Source organism: Centruroides vittatus, unplaced genomic scaffold, assembly GCF_030686945.1.
Source record: "Centruroides vittatus isolate TY-2023 unplaced genomic scaffold, ASM3068694v2 scaffold_1047, whole genome shotgun sequence".
NCBI classification, from domain to species: domain Eukaryota; kingdom Metazoa; phylum Arthropoda; class Arachnida; order Scorpiones; family Buthidae; genus Centruroides; species Centruroides vittatus.
The window spans coordinates 451,183-474,220 of record NW_027122669.1 but is presented as its reverse complement, the minus strand read 5'-3'; the positions used below and the strand labels follow the sequence as shown (position 1 = coordinate 474,220).

At 32.7% G+C, this 23,038-nt stretch overlaps 1 protein-coding gene across 1 annotated transcript in view; it reads left to right on the top strand.

Moving 5' to 3' along the window:
* The window catches only part of LOC136986476 (ankyrin repeat domain-containing protein 12), a 78,550-nt gene extending 56,792 nt beyond the window's left edge, over window positions 1-21,758 (top strand). The window contains 7 exon segments of the mRNA XM_067284013.1: window positions 1,836-3,174; window positions 10,330-10,446; window positions 10,448-10,459; window positions 13,802-13,900; window positions 16,090-16,233; window positions 19,115-19,207; window positions 19,977-21,758. Coding sequence (XP_067140114.1) covers window positions 1,836-3,174; window positions 10,330-10,446; window positions 10,448-10,459; window positions 13,802-13,900; window positions 16,090-16,233; window positions 19,115-19,207; window positions 19,977-20,156 — 1,984 coding nt within the window. The 3' untranslated portion in view covers window positions 20,157-21,758.
* The last annotated feature ends 1,280 nt before the right edge of the window (window positions 21,759-23,038 follow it).

The following is a 23,038-nucleotide window of genomic DNA, read 5'->3' as shown; positions in this document are numbered from 1 at the left end:
AGTTAGTTTTTTTCTCTCTCGAAGAAGAGGTGATTGCCTTAGAAAAGCAGTAGAAAGACGACTTGGTATGATTACATGAAAATGCAGAGCAAGTAATCAGAAATTTTCATTTAATAACAATATAAAAATACAGAAGATTGTCTGTATTTTTATATATTTTGTATTTTATTAAATATACTGTAATTACTACTGGCCAACTTCAAATGAACTGTCAGAAGTTTTTCAATTGATAGTTTGTTCATGTATTCTACTATGAACAGGATTCCCGTCGAGTCTGATTCAAAGCCCGTAATTTAATAAAAGAGACTGAAAACTGATTTTTGCAAATTTCTGATAGCTTTTATATAAAATTTTATTACGAACTTTACTTAGTAAACATAATGACTGAACACTTGAAATGGTTTCCAATGGTTTTTTTTCTTGCGCAAAATGTCGTCATATTCCCGCGACAAACACGACACAACTCGAAACTTCAATTATACTAACTATGCATCTGTTTTGTAAGAAACAAAGCAAACAAATTGCAAATATAGTTCAAAACTATAGCTACATTTGCAATTTGTTTTCTATTTGAAAAATATACATTTTTTTTTTTTTTCTTCAAAACAAATGCATAAAACTTAATTGAAAATGGGGAGATGCAAATGCAGTATTATAAAAGTTATGACAAATATAGCTACAATTAACATAATTCAGTCAAATAGAAAATATTAAGTACAGGGTACGTACTGTTATACTGCTCTTTATGCAGAAGACATAAAATTATTTTCTGAAAAAGAACATTGTGTTTGGAAAACCTAGAAAGTTCGGGGAATTCCGAACTTCCAAAAAATTAGCCATCACGATTAAGACTGGTAATGAAATAAGGAGAAAAATAATGAGTATTAAGCAAATGCTTTTGTTACAACTGTGCAACTTCGCAGACAATTAGTGCACTCCAGTAATGTGATGATAAACAGGTTTTACTGCATGTTTTTTTGAAGAATGTTATCAAAAAATACTAATCAACTGAAGGTGACAGTATAGATGAAAATGCATTTAAATTGAGTAAAGTTTTGTTTACTCATTGACAGTAAATAGAATTGTATCAAAAATTATATTTCAAAGAGGATAACGAATTCTCATTCTCCATAATATTAAATTATTCCGGTATTAAACATCTCTTCTTACATATACATGTATATAATGATTTTGGTTTTTAAAAAATTTATATTGCAATTAAAAAATTTTGAATTGTTAAAGTAACTATTTAAACTAAGATTGATCTCAAATTATCAAACTTAATCATATTTTGCTTTATTGGAGGTCTCAAACACTTATATTAAGCCCGAGCACTTTTAATCCTTTCGGTTCACCATCGGAGAGCATATATCTGCAACAGAAAATACCGTTTAGAACACCAGAAACCTTTTAAACTTAAAGCATATTCTAAAAACTTAATGAATATCAAATCACTAGCAGTTCAATTGTCTCGTTTACTTCTGCAGATTTATACTTCCGACGATGATTCGAAAGTCTCAAAAGTTTTCGGGACTCGACGTAACTATTTGGGCTCTTCGTTAAAGCAGAATATGGTTAAGTATTTTATAATATTTCAATTATTTCTTTAAAAATGCTCTGCCATATTATCTTGCTCAGTAAATTTTAAATTTATTTGATAAAATAGCTCTAACACAGCACTAAAAGTATTAATATTTTTGTCTTATAACTGAAAACTTAATTATTGTTTTACTTGTTTTGTGCCTAATATATAAATGTTACGATAATTAACTATTATATTTAATTTAAAAATTTTACGTAGGAAAAAATAACAACTTATTTATTTATTTAGGAAGTGATAAACCACTCTCTCCAAGACTGACGCTTAAGTTTCAGTCTATTAGATCAAGGAATGAAAAGATATCTGGAGGATATAAAACTAATGACATCAATTCATCGTATCTTAAATATCCTTCTTATTATGTTACAATGGAAACCAAAAGTGATATATATGAATTCCGCAAAGATGATGGCTCTGTGTCTTCCACTCATAGTTCCACTTCCACGTCTGACTGTGACTTATACGACCCTAAATTAGATGTTGTAACAAGTAGTAGCAGCCAAGATATAGAAAATAATTCATTTATGAAAGACAATAAGAAAATTCCCGACGAGACGGGGAATGGTGAAGTAGCAAATCGTAACGAGAAGGCCGACAATTCGGATTCTGGAAGATTAAATGGTAATCGTGTATCTTCCGATAGTAATACTAAGGAATATGATTGCAGCAGTGAAATGGAAAAGGAAGAAAGTAGACGTAAAAGAAGAAAAAGCAATGATAACGCTAATATAAATAGACATAATCATCCTTCTGTCGGTGTTCAGCGATATCACAGAAGTCAAGGTAATAGGGTTAATCACCAATCCGAAGGACATTCGGAACAGAGAAGCCCGAAATCTAAAAAACGAGGAAGTATCTCCAGTTCTGAAACAGAGAGTAATCATAGTGAAGGTGAAAATGAGGCACAGGAACGTACTTTCTCTAGTGACATTACTTCTTTGTCTCAGAACGGAAACTCTGTTCCTCATTCACCTAAGGTTCCTCCTCTAAAAATTGTAATTCCGTCTGGTTCTGGATCGTTGGAATCGGAAACAAGGGAAAGAAGTAAAGTGTCTTCTTCCAAGCAAGCTTTGCCTTACGTTGTTAATACAGCTGCCGAATCTTCAGAAAGCGGTTGTGTAGAATCATCGACAAATAATTCTGTTCAGCCTGAAAATTCTAAGGAAAGTAAATCTGAAGTATCATCTACAAAATCAAAGGATGAATCTCATCCTCCAGAAGAACGCTTCCAGAGAGTGACTAGGAGTAGTCATCGTATTCAGGCAGCTTTAGCGGGTACTTCAACCAACAATCATGCATCTAATGACCCAAATCCTCATTCACAAATGGTGTCTTCCAGTGCCCAAAAGGGAGAACTATCCGGCGACAGTTCGACAGACGAACATAATCAACAGCAAGCCGAGGTACATCCTCGTAAAAGAAAGCTAAGGCAACGAGAAAATGCTTCAGAAAACACACAGCAACCTTCATCGTCGTCCTCATTTTCGTCGACAACAACATTGACTTTAGAGGATCCGCAGCAGCAATCACAGTTGTTAAATTGTTATCAGATGTATCTGAATATAAGGAAACAGGTAAAGATTTTTATAATTTTTTTAAAAATACATTTAAATTAATATTAATTTTGTTTGTTTTAAAAATAATTTAATTAATAATTACAATAAAACAAAGCTTACTGTAGCAAAAGTAATGATTAAAAAATTAAAAGATAAATTAAGAATAAAATATTGATAATTATTAATTACATATAAGATCAAACCCAATGAATGTTAATAATTAAAGGATATTATAGTCCAATAAAAACTCAAATTATTGTTTGATTGATACTTATTAAACAGCCAAATAATCCTCTCCCGTCCAACTGGAAACTATAATATAATAAAACACTACCTTAGGCTATGTCCTATGTGGCAACATTCAGTGACTGTGACAGAAAGAATCTTTGTACACATTTCCAGCTTTCAAGTGACCTCTGTCCAGAGTGGAGATGTGTTGTTTACGAAATGGCGGTGAGACGACTTTGTTGAATGCTTGCCGTGGATAATAGTTTTCTACATTGTATTACCAAAACTTTTTACAGGCAAAAGACACTATATTTATAAGAAATGTCATCAGTTCAGTGAATTTTACCATTTGTATCATGAAATAAATGATGGTCCAGCTTTTATTCTTCTATGTAAGTGTGAGCAGTGGAAGTGGAAATCAAACTTGCTTGGTAGTTGCTTTCCGCACATGTTGTAAGGAACTGAGTCCGAGCGTTATTTTTATTTTATTATTATTTTTCCGTTTTATTATATATTGTTTGGGGCTTATGTTTATTTAGGACGAAGGTTCCCCACCACTCTCTTGTTAGTAATGAAAAATGAAGATAAAACAACTCACGGAGAAATAAGCGCCGTAGGAAAAATCTTGCACACTTGCGCTGCCCAGCGGAAGTAAATGGTCCACAGAAAAAAAAGTGGAGGGGGGAGTCCCCACACTCACTAGTAAAGAAATACTTGATAAACCGTCTTAACATCCCAGAAAATTATGATAAATACTTTGTAAACGGTTTATAAGCTTTGTCGGAAACTTAAAGCTGCCAGAAAAGAAAATTAATGTTAGCAACTAAGTATGTAAATAAGGGGAGTAACTCAGCTGAAGTGTGACGTCACCTCACAGTATAAAACCCGTACGTTAACCGAAGAAGAGAGAGGTGATTTCCAAATCGAGGCGACTTTGAGAGCGAGGTGAATTCGAAAGCGAAGTATTTTCTGATAGAAGTCCAGATTGATAATTGGACGATCCAAGGTGTTAAAGAGGAATTCGATTGACGATTTGACGATATCGAAAGGATTGAGGAAATGGGTTCTTCATATAGTGAGGTGACGGATAGACGTTTAATTAGTAAGAGATTTTGTTCATAGTTTCTAAGTAGTTGATTTGTCGAATTTTCAAAGGGGAATTAATATTAAGTTAAGCTAAGTAGCTGAGTTTATTGTCGGGTTGACTTGTTGATTTTTGTTAATAAATTTTGTTTGGATTATTGACATTTGTACATAGCACATTCTAGTTACTAATTAAATATATTTGAACTTTTTGATTTGACTTGATATTTATCGTTATTATTACTAATTTTTCGGTGCACGCTTAAAAGCCCAGGCCTGGCAAACTAATCTCGAATCCGCATAAAGTACCCGTTAGGTTAACGGAAGTTTTACCGACCGCAATTAGTGTCGGTTTCCTAAGATACTAAAAATAGTACTTTAACCACCAGGTGATACTTCTAACATTGTACTGCATTCTAACTGGGGTTACTCTGGACATGCATACTTGCTTGTATTGGTTTGCCTGCTCTGCTGGGTAGCAAGTTCATGCCTGCGGTTACTGGATGCTGCCACATAGGATGTGCCCTTCGACTTTCAGATCTCCATATTCTATTAATTTTAGAGAATGTTTTTGTTATTTTTTTTAATGTAAAATTTTTGGAATGTTTGTTTGTTTGTTTATTAAGTTACAGCAATGCAACACTTGGGTGATCTGCCCAGGGGTGTTGCCTTCTGAGAGGTCTTTTTAACGGTAACTGGCATGGAGAAAACCTGGAAAACTCCATGTGGCCAGCCCATCCTGGTGAGGTGCAAACTGATGACTGAACTTCCAGTGTTCAGGGAACAGAACCACTTGGGCCACTGGTGGGCCAATTGGAATGTTTGTAAAGATGCATTTGTCCTCAAATGTTCCATCTACAGTTTGTTCTAATGTAATATAAGATTCAATTTCACCTGACGATCAGTTAACGCAATCAAAAACTTTAGTGTGATATTAAAACACTGCATTGCCGAAAGTCTAAGGTGTTGTTTCATTGTGTTAAGTGGCCACTTATGCTAAAGATAATAGCTATAACTGGTGGATGTGTCTTTGAATCATTGATATTTGAAGAATCACACAACTAGGTTGTCAACTAAAGTATTTGCCAGAAATAAGACATTTTCCCCAAAAATACTGTCTGGAAATGAGATACATCTTATACAACATCCAATATATATAATTTTTATTTTTATTTTTTTCAAAAAAATGTCTTTGGAAAATTGGTGTACCTTATATACCAGCAAATCAGTGCAAAATAAAATTCACCAACCTTATTAAGACCTTGCACATATGTGAGAAATCCATTACTAATGTTTTTGGTCTACAACTAAGATCATCTTTGGGTAGATTTTTTCAAAAAACTGAATCTTTCTGGTATTCTTAAATCAGTATAAACCAAGAATTGCTGACAAATTTAAATTACTTTTATGATAAAATATCAAAACAATATACCTTTATCTGTCATGTTTCAGAAATATGTAGCTGACTTTGTAGCTGACTTTGAGGCTAAGTCAGCTATAAAGGACACTGACGGACTATACTCACATCCCTCTCTCACGTAGCAGCCTTAAAAATTATATTCATGACAACGCTATGCAAAAGTGGAATCGACAATGGTTGAGCAGTAAAACCGGTAGAATAACAAGACTTTATTTTCCTAGTGTTGAATGCAGGTTCTCATCATCAATTAGAGATTTAATGTTTGCTACTGCTCAACTACTTACTGAGCATGATAATTTTAGAAGCCACCTGGCGATGTATAACCGCGTACAAGCTGCCTCTTGCTTTTGCTCTACAGAAAACCTAGACATCGTCGACCATATGATTAATCATTGTCCAATTTACGATCAAGATAGACCTATTCTGAAATTAGAAATTTTTACGCTTGGTTTCAGGTGGCCATGTCCATTCGATAAGCTTGTTCAGAAGCCACTGTTTGATGCTTTTTACAATTATGTTCAAAAGATATGGAAGTTAAGACTATTTCTAATTTATAGTTTTACATTTTAGTTTTCACTAAAAACTGAATACTAATTTTATGTTTACTTTGTATCATGTATTTCAGTTTATGTATTCTTAGTGTTATACACCCATAGGAGTGGTGCACTTATTCTGAAAAAAAAAAAAGAAAAATAAAAACAAGAGAGAAACCACCACATGGCCTTTCTCCCATGATAAAAAAAATGTGTCTGCTAGCGTTATTATTCTATCATATCACACCTGATGGCATTAGTACAACGAGCGTTCTTAATAGAAACTGCCAAATTGAAGCCAAATTCAAAACTCCACCATTCAACAAGACCAAAAAATAAGAATATTACATAAGACGAGATCTATTACCCCCCTACTCCTGAGTAAGAAATCGTAATAAATCCTTGACCCCCACCCACCCCAAAATACCTTACCTAATTTATGGATGGGCTCTAACTTATGCAAGCCACATTTTCCGTTATTTAGCGAGACATCAGCGAGACATCAGCGCAGTGATAAAACTCGTTCCATATTTTAGCTCACTTGCAGCGCCATCCCAAAACCCTTACAAAATTTCATTAGCGAGGTTGAGGAGTGCTAGCTTTTCGCTAAAACAATGAGTGAAGTATGGTGGCACCATGTTTGGAGGTTTTAATTGAATTAGAAGATCAAAGTTTTCTTTTAAATATGGATGAAAGAACTTATGACAGTTTACGAACAGCTAAAAATAAACATATTTTTAACTATTTCCTATCTGATAGACTTTGACAGGCATAATTGTCTTTTCGTCTGTGTGTGTCGGATATGAAGACTGAATTTTTTAGTTATATTATTTGTATTTTGATTTCAGATATCAAGTATTAATATAATAATTAGCATTATATATCCCGCATGTTGAAACTTTTAGCAAAACAATTATATATATATATTTCATTTTTTTTATTACCTATATTTTATAATGCAATCTATGGCATATTTGTACTCAGCATATTGTTTTGTGTACCTTTATAATTTATCACTATTGCTTGTTAAAGAGCTTGTGAATGAAAGAAATTAATTATTTACCGAGTATAATTTTGTTTTAAAACTAGTAAATGTTTCATATTTTCATTAGGAACAGCAACCAATATCAAAACTTATTTTAAAGAACTCTGGACATCATTCAGTGCAGCTGATTTAGACTTGTTTGAAAATATCGTCACTGTATTTAGGCACGATTTCATGAACATAGCCAGATATTTTGGACCTATCTTCCCGATATTCCTCATTGGAATCGATGGCAACTGTTAAAGACGAGTCTTGTAGTTCGTTGTAGTCATTTTTGAAAAAGTTAGAATAGGGATTTATAACAGATTCCGAACAAATACTCTAAACATTTATAATAGATGCTGTGAAAACACGATACATTTTTATTAGCAGAGTGCTATCTGTTATGTTCCTTCTGATACGTCAACGGGAAGTTATATATTTCACATATCTGCTAGCAGATACTATATGTTCTAATTCTGATTCTAAAATTTGTATATTCCATATAACTGAGAATTTGATTTACGATACAATGTTCCAAATCTTGACAAGAACACAATTTTAAGATTAATTTAGACATCCATTTAAAGTGGAATTCAAAATATGCAGACGAACTTAAATATAATAAAAGAACCAATCACAAAACTCGATATCTTTAAATGTCCAAAAGTTGCCCAAAGACTTCGTATAGTGATTTCCAAGTGTTGGGAATCTCTTCGATTTTTAGAAATTAATGCATGTGCCTTGTTTGGCAGACTTATAAAATATACATCGTGTGTTCTAATGTCTCTAAGTCCTTGATCTCCCTTACTGGATATATCATTTTACTCTCCTTCCATATGTCCTCCATTCTGATCTATAGATTGCTAATGCTGTCAAAAACAATACCTTTTTCTATTGTGTACACACGTTCTTCAATTTCTATATTTGACCTTGTGGCTGTGAGACTACACAGCAGAATCCCATACAATGTGGGGGATATGTTCTTCATTATAGTAAGTTAGGCCACGTTTCTTTATGCAGTGCTCGAGAAGCACTTTACAGCAAACACACTGAAACTGGTTTCTAATTGGCCAACGCTGTTTGTGACGTCATTTCGCTACACTCTCGCTGCATAAAGAAACGCAGCCTTACGCTATCAAGACGTGCATTATCAGATGATTTTATGCAAGTTTAAAATTAAGCCTAGAAGTTGAAAAAGAAAACGTATACCTGTGGACAACAAAATTAGAATTTTGTATGAGTACTAGTCACAATTTTTTTGTCGTATTATATGAATTTAAAATTACAGGAGGAATGCATTATATGGGAGTTCACTGTATGTTCCTTTGCTATTCCATATCTGTCACCTTGAAACTAGTACATTATAAATGCTTAGATTTTCATCAAATTTCACTGCTTCTTGGGTATTTTGAAGTAGTCGGAAGACCATGGGTATTCTCTTGTAGCAAATCTTGTTACCCGTTAAATCTGCTGTCTGTTTATGTACGTTCCTAAGTTGCCTGTTGTATGTAGCTATTATTATTGGTCCTTTGAAATCTCTATATGAAGTGGACAACTTCAGGATATTTAAAGGTTTATTCAGTTTTGTGATTCGTTCTTTTATTATATATAAATTCGTCTGCATATTTCGAATTCCATTTCAAATGGATGTTTTAATTTTAAAATTGTGTTCCTGTCAAGATTCGGAACATTCTATTGTAAATCAAACTTTCAGTTACACTGAATGTGTGTTCTAATTCCAATTATAAAATTTATATCTGCTATATGAAAAGATTGTTGGGCCTGAAGATGGACATTGAAATGTTTTAAAAGACATTCAGTTGGTTTTCAATTTGAAAAAGAGCAAAACATAAATTTTAGAGAAACTAATACCTATACGTTGTGATTTAACAAGCAAATTACAGTAATACCTTAATTTTACCTACAGTAATACCTTGTGAAAAATTTGTCTCAGATTTCGTCAGCATGCTCAAGTAACCTCGCTGCTATTTTTGTGAAAACAAAGGACAACCCACGCGTTTTCTGGCTTAGTTTGGCATTATTTCTCATTGTGTGAGCATTATCCCGTGACAGCCCACCATTGGCCAACGGTTTTGTTCTCTGAACATTGGGAATTCGGTCGTAGGTTCGCGTTTCACTAGGACGAGCTGGCCACGTGAAGTTTTCCGGATTTTCTCCATGTCTGTAACGCCTGAATAGGGGCCAGTTACCCTTAAACAGATCTCCTGGAAGGCATTATTCCCCCGATACGACCATCATAAATGCATACTACTACTATTACATGACAATTACGTCACACTTTAGCACCGGGCGATATAGGCTAGAAGCTCATGTCCAACTAGCTTCTACAAGATAAGACATTACCCTGTGTTTCTAGCCAAACAATTCCATTGCTTTTATCTTAATGCTAATTATCTTATCTTTTATCTTTATGCTAATTGGTCTTTTATATTAATTTCTTATTGCTTTTAGTATTTAATGCTATATTAATTTTCTATAAAATGGTTTTCGGTATGTATTTTGGAGTGTCTAGAAGGAATTAATTGAATTAACATTGATTCGTATGGAAGTAATTGCCTTGGTTTTCATCGGTTTCAGATTTCGCCGATTGTTTTCGGATGGATTATCGACGAAAACCGAGGTATCACTGTATCAGGATATTTCGTAAAAGTAATCTAATAATTAAACTTATAGCATATATTTTCTGATCTTTGGGATCATTTCTTTGAGAATATTAATTTCATTAAAGTTTACTTAGCTTATGTCTGGGACTAAATATTTATATAAGTTTAGAGAACTTGGACACTTACACAAATTTATAACATAATAACAGAAAGTATTAACAATGTGAAATAATAAATGATCAATATAATATTTTGAAGGTTGATAAAAGAAGAAGTACGATGTTTGTGGTACATCCGAAACCACCACAAGGATTTAAAGATTACTTACTAAATAGGTGTTCGTACGTGCTGGAAGGAAACGCAGCGAGTCGTTTAAAATGTGCCAATGGTAAGTCTCATTTTGATTCTAAGTTTGTAAATGTTTGAAATGCATTATGAGAAATGTTCATTTATTTCAGCATAAAATTTTTAAAATAATTATAAAATTCATACAAACTATTTTATTTTTATTTATAAAAAGAATGTTTTCGTAATAATAAACATCAATAGAATATGCCAGATAAACTGCTATATTGGGCTATAAGATAATAATTAGATATAAAATAATTTGACTAGAGATAGAACTTGGGCCACCAACTCGTGATTATTTTAATAATTACAATAAATTCATTTTTAATGCCTATCTCTACTTAAATTAATTTATATTTAATTATTAAATTAGTCTTATTATAGTTCAATAGTATGGCAGATGAAGACAAATAATTTAATAATTTGATAAAAAGATCTTCAGTTTAAAATTTTAATTTGGTGTTTTGGTAAAAGTTATTAATCTCTATTTTTTTAATAACAATAAAATATGAGAACCAAGCCAGTTCAACAGCAGGATAAAGTTTGTGTTGGATGTTTACAGTCTACTTTATAGACCATCCCTGGGATTCTTCATTTCTCGGGACAAATTCGGAAAATTTCGACTCAAAATTAATCCTACTGTTAAATTGGTGTGGTTTTCATAGTTTATCGTTACAGTAGAATGTATATTCTTTCATAACAATAAAATGTCAGAGAACTTATATAAGACAGATGAAACATACAGTTATTAATAGACAAACAACTGCTTTATTATTGGAACATAAACTATTAGAATATTTGTGTAACTTACATAAGCCTAATCAAATAAATTAGTTATAGAAAATTGAAAATGTAGACTCTGGATTATCATAATTTCTGGCACTCGTTTCTATGCCGTTGCTTCTATCAGAATTTGTCTTTGTGTTGTTAACATTTTTGTTGCAATAAGATGAATAAACGAACAACCCTACTACTCGATGTAACGCAATAACTCCCTAACTACTGCTGTAAATCAATGATGATCGATACGGCTATAATTTGGAATAAATAATTATAAATAATAAATGAATTTGGCACTAGAGGGAGACGTTAGGCACTTTGGGCTGGTTCTTTTCTTCCAGTTTAATCTAAATTATTTAATTAAATATTACAATTATTAATTTTAGTACGAGATGGTGCCTAATGTCTCCCTCTAATGCCAAATTCATTTATTATTTATAATTATTTATTCCAAATTATAGCCCAATGATTTATGGCAGTGGTTGGGGAGTTATTGCAATAAGATGACCAAAAAAAATTTTTTTCTTGATCATCATTGACTAATATACATTCCAGGCAGTATATACTCCAGGCAGTATATATTCCAGGCGTGTACACACAACCTGATTTTAACAATGAGGTTCCGTGATTGGGCAGGTATTTCAGATTGAGATTGAAGATAATCTTTTGCATATCTGAAAGGTATGTGAAATTTCATTTGGAGAGAAAAGAGAGACCTTGGTGTTCGGTCACCAATTGATAATGTCGTACCACTTGATTTAATGATGAAGAAAGAACGTTAGTGTCGGTTTTTCTATATTTTTAACTAGCTGTACCGGCCTTGCGTTGCTATGGCTCAAAATGTTTAACACTCCCCGCGGGGGATTTTCAAAAAAATCCTTTCTTAGTGTACATTCTCTTGACATACCCTATTAAAACGCAGAAAACCGCATCGAAAATAGTATAATAGAAACTGAGTTCTTCACAGTCAGCCTTAATCCTGTTCTTCTCCCCTGCAGGGAGGGGGAATTTTGACATCTATATAATATAAAAACACGCACATATTTAAATGCAACATTGTGTCAAAATTTCAAAGCAATCAATTAAGAACTTTCTGAGATTTTTGAACAAACGAACATTTACATTTTTATTTATATAGATTACAATATATGTACATTGTTTGTTACACTTCGGTATTGAACCATATGATCAAAATTCCATTATATTTGCGTTGGCCGCTTGTTTGGAAGTCTGTCCTCTGTAGTCGCTAGTCAGAGAGAGAGAGAGAGAGAGAGAGAGTGAGTAGTTTGAAGTTCACTTTTGGCTCCTTTTTTGCTTCCGCCCTATGTCAGCTTGAATTGGCACATTGCCGATGGGCGCCACAAGACCAATTGAGGGGGTTGGTGCAACAGTGGTCTAAGCCACTTTTTTTTTAAGAAAAGAGAGAAACAGCTTGTCAGTTTTACCTTTATGATTTTTCCTGGAATTTAAAAAAATGCCATTTTATTGATAGTGGTGTGTTATGTGATGCTTTATTAACTTAAAACAATGTTACATAATCTATTAAGTATATTTAGAGAATTACAATTTTTATGCAAGTACTGCAATAGTCTCTCTTGGTTAGACCATTGTTGCACTGAAAATTTATTTGCATGTAAGAAAATGAATAAAGTTACTTAAATAAATGTTGGACTTCCCTACAATCCCTACAATGTAGACTGCTGTACAATGTGTCTGTTACCATGTTGGCCAAACTGAGGGTTGCAAACCATAAATGGCTCTTCTAGACCTTCACTGTGGTGCCTGTACGGCCTACTTATATAATTTGTTTTTATAAACTTAAACTTTATATATACAAAACTGTTCTAATAGAGAATGCAGTTCTTACATATTTCTGAAAAGTGATATATGGTTCCTATAGTGACAAGGTTTGAGCACTGCTGGTCTATTACATCATGTTCTAGGCTCCTCCCGTAAATGCATAAGATCTATGCTACTTTAACATTATCTTCAACATTTAGATCTTCCAAGGCTTTGACCGTGTCACAAAAAAATTTAATTTTTTTTTCTCGTTGTTTAGGCCCCTTTGCTTATATCTCAAATATGCTATTGTATTCATCCTCCAATCTCCTTTTTGTCGCTCCCGTGTGTGTTATTTCTTTCTAAGTTTATTTATGATATGCAGTAGACTCCACTTCTCATGATCTCATTTATGTTTTGTCTCTGAATATGTTTACAAAGATCATCTTTTTAAAGAATACATTTAAATAGTTTAATGGACCAAGAACAATGGAGTCTAAAATGCTCGTTTCCATCCATTTTAACATTTAAAACTAAAGAGGAGGATAATGATCAGCTAGTTAATGAGTTGGAAGGATGTAATGTGGCAATGAAAGATTTCAGAAGAGAAAAATACATCAAAAATTGCTTTAGGTGTACTTTAGGTATGTCAGTCAAATACTGTTGTATCACGATTTTAATTCACTCATTGGATTTCTAGTGTAGACACAAATTTTAAAAAATTGCAATATAAAATGTAGTAATTATAAAAATTGCATGTTATTTACATAAACTTTTATTTTTATGAAGAATTCGATTATACGTAATCTGTTGTTTATTTTAGATTCCTCCGCCTCAGTCGTTGAATGGTTCAATAAAAGAATTATTTATTCAACAAGAAAAGGAACGTTATAAATTAAGACTGCAACATCTTATTGAAAGAGTAAGTTGTTATAATTATAAAAAATTTTTGAATTTGAAATTAAACAAATTTCATTTTTGTACTTAAAGCCAGTGCAATAATGAAATTTCTGGCAATTTGTGAAAGACGCACGCTGTTTGCTATTTGACTTTTATAATCTCTAAGACAGAATGGTGGTATTCATCTCTGCTATCTATGTAATTTAATTTACGACACTGAAAATGAGAATTATAAGTATATTCGGGAATGGATAGATTTGTCTGGTGATTGTACGAGACTTGAATAGGGCTGTACCAAAGCTAATTCAAAAGTGGATGTAACTTTTTTATGTACTGACATAGATTGTTCAGTTTGCACTTGTCGATAGAGTAACTTTACCTCTATAAAAGGTATAATTCAGCATAATCTCCGTTACAAATGAAGTATTTACAGATCATTAAATGCAGTTCTGGATACATTTGAAATAGTTTATTTCTGTGTTCTTTACTGGACTTAAATATTTTGGTGTTTTTATTATAAAACTGAAAAACTGCAATTATGGTTACTATTGTAAGCATTTCACACCTCAGTAGCTGGGGCAGTTCTCCCTTAAGCTGCATTTGTATACTTCCATTGATAAACATGTGGAAATAATGTTGAGATTGTCAATGTGTTTACATGATTAATCTCGAAGAACCGTATAATCGTCCTAATTGCAAAAGATAACAGACAAAAATGTCGCTAATACATTTGTAATTAATTGTTAGATCAAATGTTGCTTATTCTTAATCGGATAAATTTAGCAATGTTAGCCGGCTTAATCAGTTATTTATCTAACCACTTAAAGAGACTTTTAAACTAATAAACAAATTGTTATGTCCTTTACTGGAGTTCTGAGTAATTCTTGAACTCCAGTAAACAGTCAGATTAGAACATAACAATTTGTTTAACTACCTAAAAGAGGTTTTTGGATTAATAGATAAATAATTCCTTATTCTTTCTGGTTTGGATCTATATAATTTAACTTAAGCAGTATTGAGGTATCTTCCCAATCTCTCACTTATGCTAGCCAGTCCAGTGACAGCAGTTAGGTCCACTTATAATGAGCAAAATTGCAATTGAAAATAATAATCTTGATGCATTGATACCATATTGAAGTTAGTGAAATTAAAAGTATTATAGTGTGAGGCTCTAGAAATGTCTTGAAACCCACTAAATTTGTTAATATTCAATATATTTTTTATATATGTAAGGAAAAAATGATGATAATGAAGGGAAAGAAACCTTTTTTCAGAAATATGACAAAAGAAGACTACACAATGTAAGTACTAAGATCAACTATCCCCAGTTGGGATTGAATTAAATGTCGCATATGCTTAGTAACGAGTGACCGACCACTTAGAAAGTGAGAATGAGGAAAAGCAGCCAATCAGAATGAGCAATTGCACAAAATAATAAAAACCCCAAATTTCAAGGATGTGTGTCTTCTTTTCCTGAAAATTCCAACTATCAGACCATTTATTTTGTGTCTTGTGCTAATCTTTCTCTCCATCTCCCTTCCTTGGATCAGCATCTTCCCATCACCAGAAGTTGACTGCATCGTTCCAGAGCTGTCAAGACATTAAGGGAATTCTTACTTACAAACCAAGGATACTCCTTCATTTGGGACTATTTTGGAAAGGAAGACCCAAGACTACCACTGACTTTGAACTTCTAAGATCGTGGAAATCTTTTAAGCTTCTTTTATGTCAAATAAACAGTTTGTTGTAACCATTGTGTCTATCTCAGTGCCAGTAGCACCCACATGACAGTCCTCTGGATCCTTTATCTTGACCATTGCACTCCCTATTGGAAACCTCATAATAGTAAATATGACACGAACACATGGCCAACCACAATTTTGCTCATTGTAAGTGGCCCCAACTGCAATAGGATGGCCAGCATGGGTGAGGGACTGGGAAAGATGCCTTGAACGATGCTGTTTTTGTCAAAATAATGTATAATAAACAATAGGTTTTCGGTCAACGTAAAATCATATTTCATAATTTAATTTGTATGAAAACAATAATTAGTATGAAAGTTTCAAATAAAATTTTAAGTAAATTGATTAATTTAAAAAATGTATATATTTGTTAAATTATTTTATAAATAAATAAAATTGAAGTAATGTACGAATTATAGAATGAATTTCATAAATTTGATTGTTTTTTTCCTTTCGATTGTGCTTTCAGGAGAAATTAGTTCTCTCGGCCGAACAAGAAATCCTCCGCGTTCACGGCAGAGCAGCAAGAGCAATGGCAAATCAGACAGTCCCTTTCTCTGCTTGCAGCATTCTTAAAGATGAGGAAATATATAATGTACTAGAATTTGAACAGGTATTATTATTTTTTTTTTAATTACATACAATATATTATTATAGAATCATAATGACAGTTTTCTAGGAACTAATTAATGAGCCATTCCTTTTCTTTTAGGCTCAATGTCATAAATTGAGAATACATTCTTAGAAATACAGTTTATTGTTATATAAGTATAGTTCAAACTAAGCGGATGATTCCCAAACTGTGCTTCGTAGCACCTCCTGGGTGCCATGGACAGCGTAGCCATTATGTCCTTTATTTGTTTATATTGTTTAATTATAATATCAATACATCAATTACTGTCAGGTAGAAAGAATACTACTTAGCCTAGGTTTACTCCCTCTGAAAAATTTACATATAAATACTACATAAGGATATATACAGGTTGGCGCTTGATAAGATTATGTAATTTCTGCATTTGTTACTAGAGCTTACATTTTTTATTTTTTTATTCTTATTTTAACAAATTACAAATGCTTTCAGTTTCCTACAGTGCCATCTATGGCAAGATATGTAACTATTTTGGTGCTAAAATTTTTAATACACCTAAAAAAATCCTGCTTCTTTCTAAGCATTTCTGTAAAAACTGCATCTTCTTACTGTAAATAGTTTGTGAGTTATTAATTTTCTAAAATTTCTGTGACTTGAATCACCCGTGTGTATATACAGTAGAGCATCGATTATCCGACCCCCGATTAACCAACCGCGTTCTAGTCGGCAAATTCAAATGTCCGCTAGTGATGTGGTGCTACAATATTTGGTTATGTCTTGGCTACTTTAATATTATTTTTGTTAAATTTTTGCATCTTTTAGCTGGCAGCACTGGCTCGATCATGAAAGGGAGGCTAGTATTTAAACCAGGCCTAATACACTATACTAATAATGTATTTTTTCATACTTTTCGGTTATCTGACTTTTCAGTTATCCGACCAACTCCAGTCCCCAATTAAGTCGGATAATCAGTGCTCTACTGTGTATATATATATATATATATATATAATCAGGGAGCCCTGCCAAATGGCAGCAGGTTAAGTGAGCTGAGAGTCACAGAGGTTCAGAACCATTGAACTAAGCTGACTAACAAAAGATATAAATTTTCTACTATGAATATGTGAAATGTCATATCATTTATAAAAATGGAAAGTTGTGGAGGAATCTACACTTTGCAGGTGATAAAATGAAAAGTTTATTTGCAAAGTGTGGAGTTGGCAACATGGCATCAGTGATGAGTTTCAAATGACATTTGTGAAATTCTGGACAGTCCAAACCCTCACCATAAACCTTTCCTCAAAAAAGGAGGGGCTGCCTGCTTTTGCAAACTTAGCCCACTAGGAAGAGAAAGGGGTGTAGAAAAGGTTGAAGGAAGGGTTCTGAAGGGATAGGTATAAAGTAAAAGGGAGAAAAGTAAAGGTGAAAAAAGTTCTTAGGACCTCAAAGTGCTGCATCGGAAATTATTAACAGCCATAATTACCGAAGTTGACAATACCGTTATACAAAATTAACAATTACAAGAAATGGCCCGGTTACAGTAAAATGCAAAACCCATCACATATGGGTAGGTAGAAAGTAACCTTGAACACCGCAATGATACAATAATATTACAACAGGTTACAATTTTAATACGTAGAGAGAATGAAGATAGCAGCTTACTATGATATAATATAATAACTGTCAGTAGGAAGTACTCACTTTCTGCTTTGTGACAAGGAGGGTCTCAAGGTCAACAAACACTTCCAGTTGGAATCAAAGTTGGCATCGACTTAATTGTCAATGTCAAACCATTTTTATGATTGAAAGGTCTCTAATTACACTTAGAAAGAAGTGAGAGGTCAATCAAATTGTGAGGAAGAGTTTGAAACCAACTGGAATGTTCCATCAAAGGACCAAATCTTTTAAAAACCTGTGTCTCAAGGACATTGGGAACTTTTTCCAACACTAACCACTCATTATTCTTCTATGTGCTTGGGACTTTCTTTTCCTTATGAACTGTAATTCATATTTCCTCTGGAGCTCTAAACCTACTCAACATCTTGTTGGAAGGATGAATGTCAAAGGAACAACACTCCACCAGCAAACTGTTGTATTGTAATCATAGAAAAGAAACAGAGGTAGTGTATGTCTCACTCTCACTGGAATAAACATTCCAATGAGAGCGAGATATATACACTACCAGAATGAGAATAAGTCAAATAGAGTGGAAAAGAATTCATTCATTCCTCCTGAACTATTACTACCATGTTATTGACCTTTTCAACTGCACCAACACTTCATATCTTGATAGCAGATACGATATCATATAGTTGCATGATTTTCACATATTGCTGCAGTTTGTAGCTGGTAAATGTTGAGAATTTGTCTTTTACATCATGTGATATTATGATTTATCCCCCTAAGTCTACTCCTTGTAAGTAAAATTTTTCTTTACTCCAGTATTTTCATATTTCAAATCCACTGGTGGGTGGTCAAGTGGGTAAAACCACTGAACACTGAAGTTGGTTGTGAGATCACAAGTAATCTGAATTTACTTCACTTGTCACTTATCTAACACCTCAGAGGCACTCAGTTGGCACTCAGAAGCACTTGTCTAACAGTTTTCTCAGAGGCACTCTGTTTTGACAGATTGTCAACAAAACATTCAATTCTTTCTCATATCTTTCCTAAGAAATTTGATAGGACAAGGACAATCTTTAAATTCCCACATGAATAACAAAAAAATTTTCAATTATATATTTAACATAAACTGATAAAGAACACATTATCTTAAGAAGAATGTGTATGTTCATATGTTATATTACATTCTGTATCTATATAATATAACAAATGTCACTCTAATTACACTTAGAAACAAGTGATTATGTAAAAGCTGTTAGTAACAAGTTTTTATTTTTCTTTATAGGACGATAAAGATAAAACTGTAAGATCCAGATATAACGGTAGACTCTTTCTATCTTGGTTACAAGACGTCGACGACAAATGGGAAAAAATTAAGGTATTTTTGAGATTGAATTAAACCTATCTTAATGTACAGTGTCTTCCAAAAAGAATTCAACCATTTTAAATTATTTGCAATTATGTTAATTATTGCCTGAGAACATTGTAATGTACATTAAAATGTTGGAAAACTGTCCAAGTTTCACACTTTCCCATTACAATTTCTCAACACGTGCACCTTGTGTTGCGTGGCACATATACAACTCAAATTCTTCCTATGCTTGCTATGGCATATTTATTGTTACTCTTCCCGTAGCAGTTACAATTCTGCAACTCTTGCAGATTACTCATGTTACACAATGATGAAGTGATTCTGACTTTGCCAACTGCAGAACACAAAATGCCTTCTCTGTTTCACTTGCCATTTTCATTTATGTCACTTCCTAGTAGTGGACGACAAGACATTCGAATGCATACGGGAGATGAAACTTAGACAGTTACTCTATCGATTGGTGTGCATTGCAATATAGAAGTAGTACAGTTCTACAGCTCTTGCAGCTGTAGAATTGCTGCTGACAACGGATATGCCATAGTGAATGTAAGAAGAATTTGAATATCAGTTTGATGTGTGCTGTGTGGCATAAGGTGCACACAATGAGAAATTGTAATGGGAAAATGTGAAACTTGGACAGTTTTCCTCAGTTATCAGTTAATAATTATAATTTAAAATGGTAGCAATTATGTTAAGGTCTTCCAGAATAAATACAATATCTTGTAGAAGAAAAAGTTAAACGAGACATTGTTTTCATAATTAAATATATTTGCAGGAAGCCATGTTACTTCGTCACCACAATGAAGCAGAGTCATTACACGCCGTTCAGAAATTAGATTGGGAGTGGAAATTGAAAGAACTAGGACTGTGTGATGTGAAAACTATTCCAGCCATTGACGATATTTATGTGCCCATAGTACACGTCAGTGACGATTTTGATCTACTGCCTGCATAACTGTGCCTCAAAACAAACCATTTTCTCAAATTATAATAATCCTCACGCTAAAAAATGAGATCGATAAACTGATAAACATTTTTAAAGAATTCCTAATATCGTAATTTAGTAATTTCCAACTTACTAATAAATCATTCTAACGTTCACATTTACGATAAAATTAGTTAATTATTCATGTTTTTTTTAATTAATTAATAACCTTTACATATATTATTCCAATTAAAATTTTACCCGAGATATGACTAACGAATAAAATTCTTAGATTAATTAGGTAAGTTTAACATAGAACTGTACATAGTGTCTTTATATTCATTTAACAGTTATGATCTCAATTGTAAGTTTTTTTGAATCGAATAGCAGGAAGGAAATACCTTCAACAAAACTTTCTCGTCGTGGCAATTCTTAAAATCTCTATAGACTAACCGATTATCATTTTGTAACCTCACTCCCGAGAATAACTTACCAGGTACATTAGTGCAAACGTGACTACGTCGTCTTCGTATATTTTTTATCTTAATTAGCTTCCATATTATATCAATGTGAAACAAGTTATGCAGTTTTTATTTTATAAATGGAATAAGTAGAGATCATAGCACATTGTACATATTTGTACAAATAGAGATTTGTATGTTAGCAACAAAATAGGCAAAGAAACTCGTGACGGAGGGATTCGTCGTCTTCGGGATCTTTCCACGTTCGACGTTTGGAGTCAGATCGCTTCAGCAATTAGTTATTAGAAGACGCGGGCAAAGCCTTGTTTACTGTAAGTTATATTTTTAATATTTTGTTTTGTTTTCTTTTTTAGAATTGTACTCAAAGTAGTTTTCAAAACTTTATACTCCTTCCTCCTCTTTTAAAGATAAGGAATTTTAATTTTTTTTTTTTGTTTTGATATCAATAGAAGCATTATTATTTTTGCAATTAGCATTTTATGTTGTAAAATATATAACATACAGACAAGAATTTACATTAAATATGATCATTTAGTTCTGAGATCTAAAAAGGAATATTCAAAATAGTAATTTCTTTAATGAATGCAAAACTTTTATCATATACTCAATTATAAATTCAGAAAAATTTGTCTAATAAGCTCAAAATCTTTCTAAAAATACATTGTTTTATATATACGCAAAGAATTAAATTCTTGTCGCTCGTTAAAAAGTAAGGGAGGCATTTAGATTCTAATGCCGCACCAAATAATAAGGATGTTGGCCGGCGTAATTGCCGTAAGTGAGGTACCGAGTGTTGCAGTCGTTCGATTTAAATACGAATGCCGCGGCGTTCGATCTTTGATTGTATGTATTGTCGGCCTCTAATGCAAAAGTGTGGATTTCTGACGGAAGTACTGTCATTTTATCAATTTAATTTTTACAGATTTTTTTTTTAAATTTCATTTTTCATTTGCCAAGTTTCCTTAATTGAGATACGATTTGATAGATTGTGAACAAATCATTTGTTTTTGTAGATTTGTGTTTGCCAATAAATTGTAGGAATGTTGCAAAAGGCCGACGAGGACATTTTGCACGGCTCATTCCTTGTCATTGTAACAGTTTAACATGTAATGATCTGTTGCTAAATATTAGAAATAAAATGTAGAAATTAGTTTTTTTTTGTTTTGTCTGCGTCTTGATGAACTTTTTATCTTTCATCTTTATTTTCTGTAGTAACAATATCTGTTTGTTTTCTATCTTTTTAATATTTGCTTATTTCATCAAATTGCAATGATGAAACTTTTAACCATTCATACAAATTAACTACCTAAAATTCAGACAAATGATATCATCACATTAACTTTAAGCTATAAGTTGATTAATTTCTATTTATTATATTATGTAATTTGGGTTAAAGGTAAGCAGTTAGGCTGTCTTACTAACACATCTTCGTGTTTGACTCCTATCGCGGATAAATCTTTTCTTCCAGAATAGCCTAAATTAATAAAATAGCTATGCATTTCTTTTAAAAATCTTCCTAAACTCTTTATGTTCTATCCTGTTACATTAGGTTAGTTTATTAAATTTAATAAAAGTTAGCAGCCTAATCATGTACCTTAATAAATACGGTGTTAATTAGCCAAGAGTTAACTTAGAGATGACAATTGATTATAATCAAAATAATTTGAGCTAGAAGTCTGTATATATAGATGAATTATTACACCAGAATCTAAGATGTTAATTTGTCAATAAAACAAAGTCCAAGTCCGAAATATTTTCTGGACTTGGCCGTGCCAGTTACCAGAAAAGATCCAGTGATGATTAGCATTTGCAATTACCCTTTTTCTTCACCAATTTACTTCAAGCATTTTTTTTTAGTAAAGCAAAAAATCAAAAACACCACAAAACAGATGTAATGTAAAATTGCTGCATCATAAAAACTGATGCATCAGTACATTAATCAATGCGTCAAACTATCGAACAAAAGAGAGACTCGAAAAGTTTGCCAATGCCGCAAATCTGCCGTGGTCGTTATTCCACGCCGCGTGTCGCAAGAAGCTCTTAAATCTCAAACATTTATTTGCCGTGGACTCGAGATGATACTTGCTTTACAAAGGCCAAAATTTGATTTTGTTCATAGCTTTATGAACAGAACTGTAAGATGATCCAGTCTCTACAGACAAATGCTTTGTGTATTAACATTTAAAATTTACATAACTTTTCTGTAGCATAAAGCATTTCCAGTTATTGCAAAATTTATTTTAGATGATAACGAGCTAACACTAGGTTTGGGAATCTGCAACAGGCAACTATCGCAAACTCTCGGCATTGCCAAACTCCTCATGCTGCTGTTTGCAAGTTCACCTGTGTAATTTCCATGCATACCAACTTCTTAACATGATTCAATAAGATATTTTGTAAATTTGCATCAATTTTTTGTGTATTGATTTA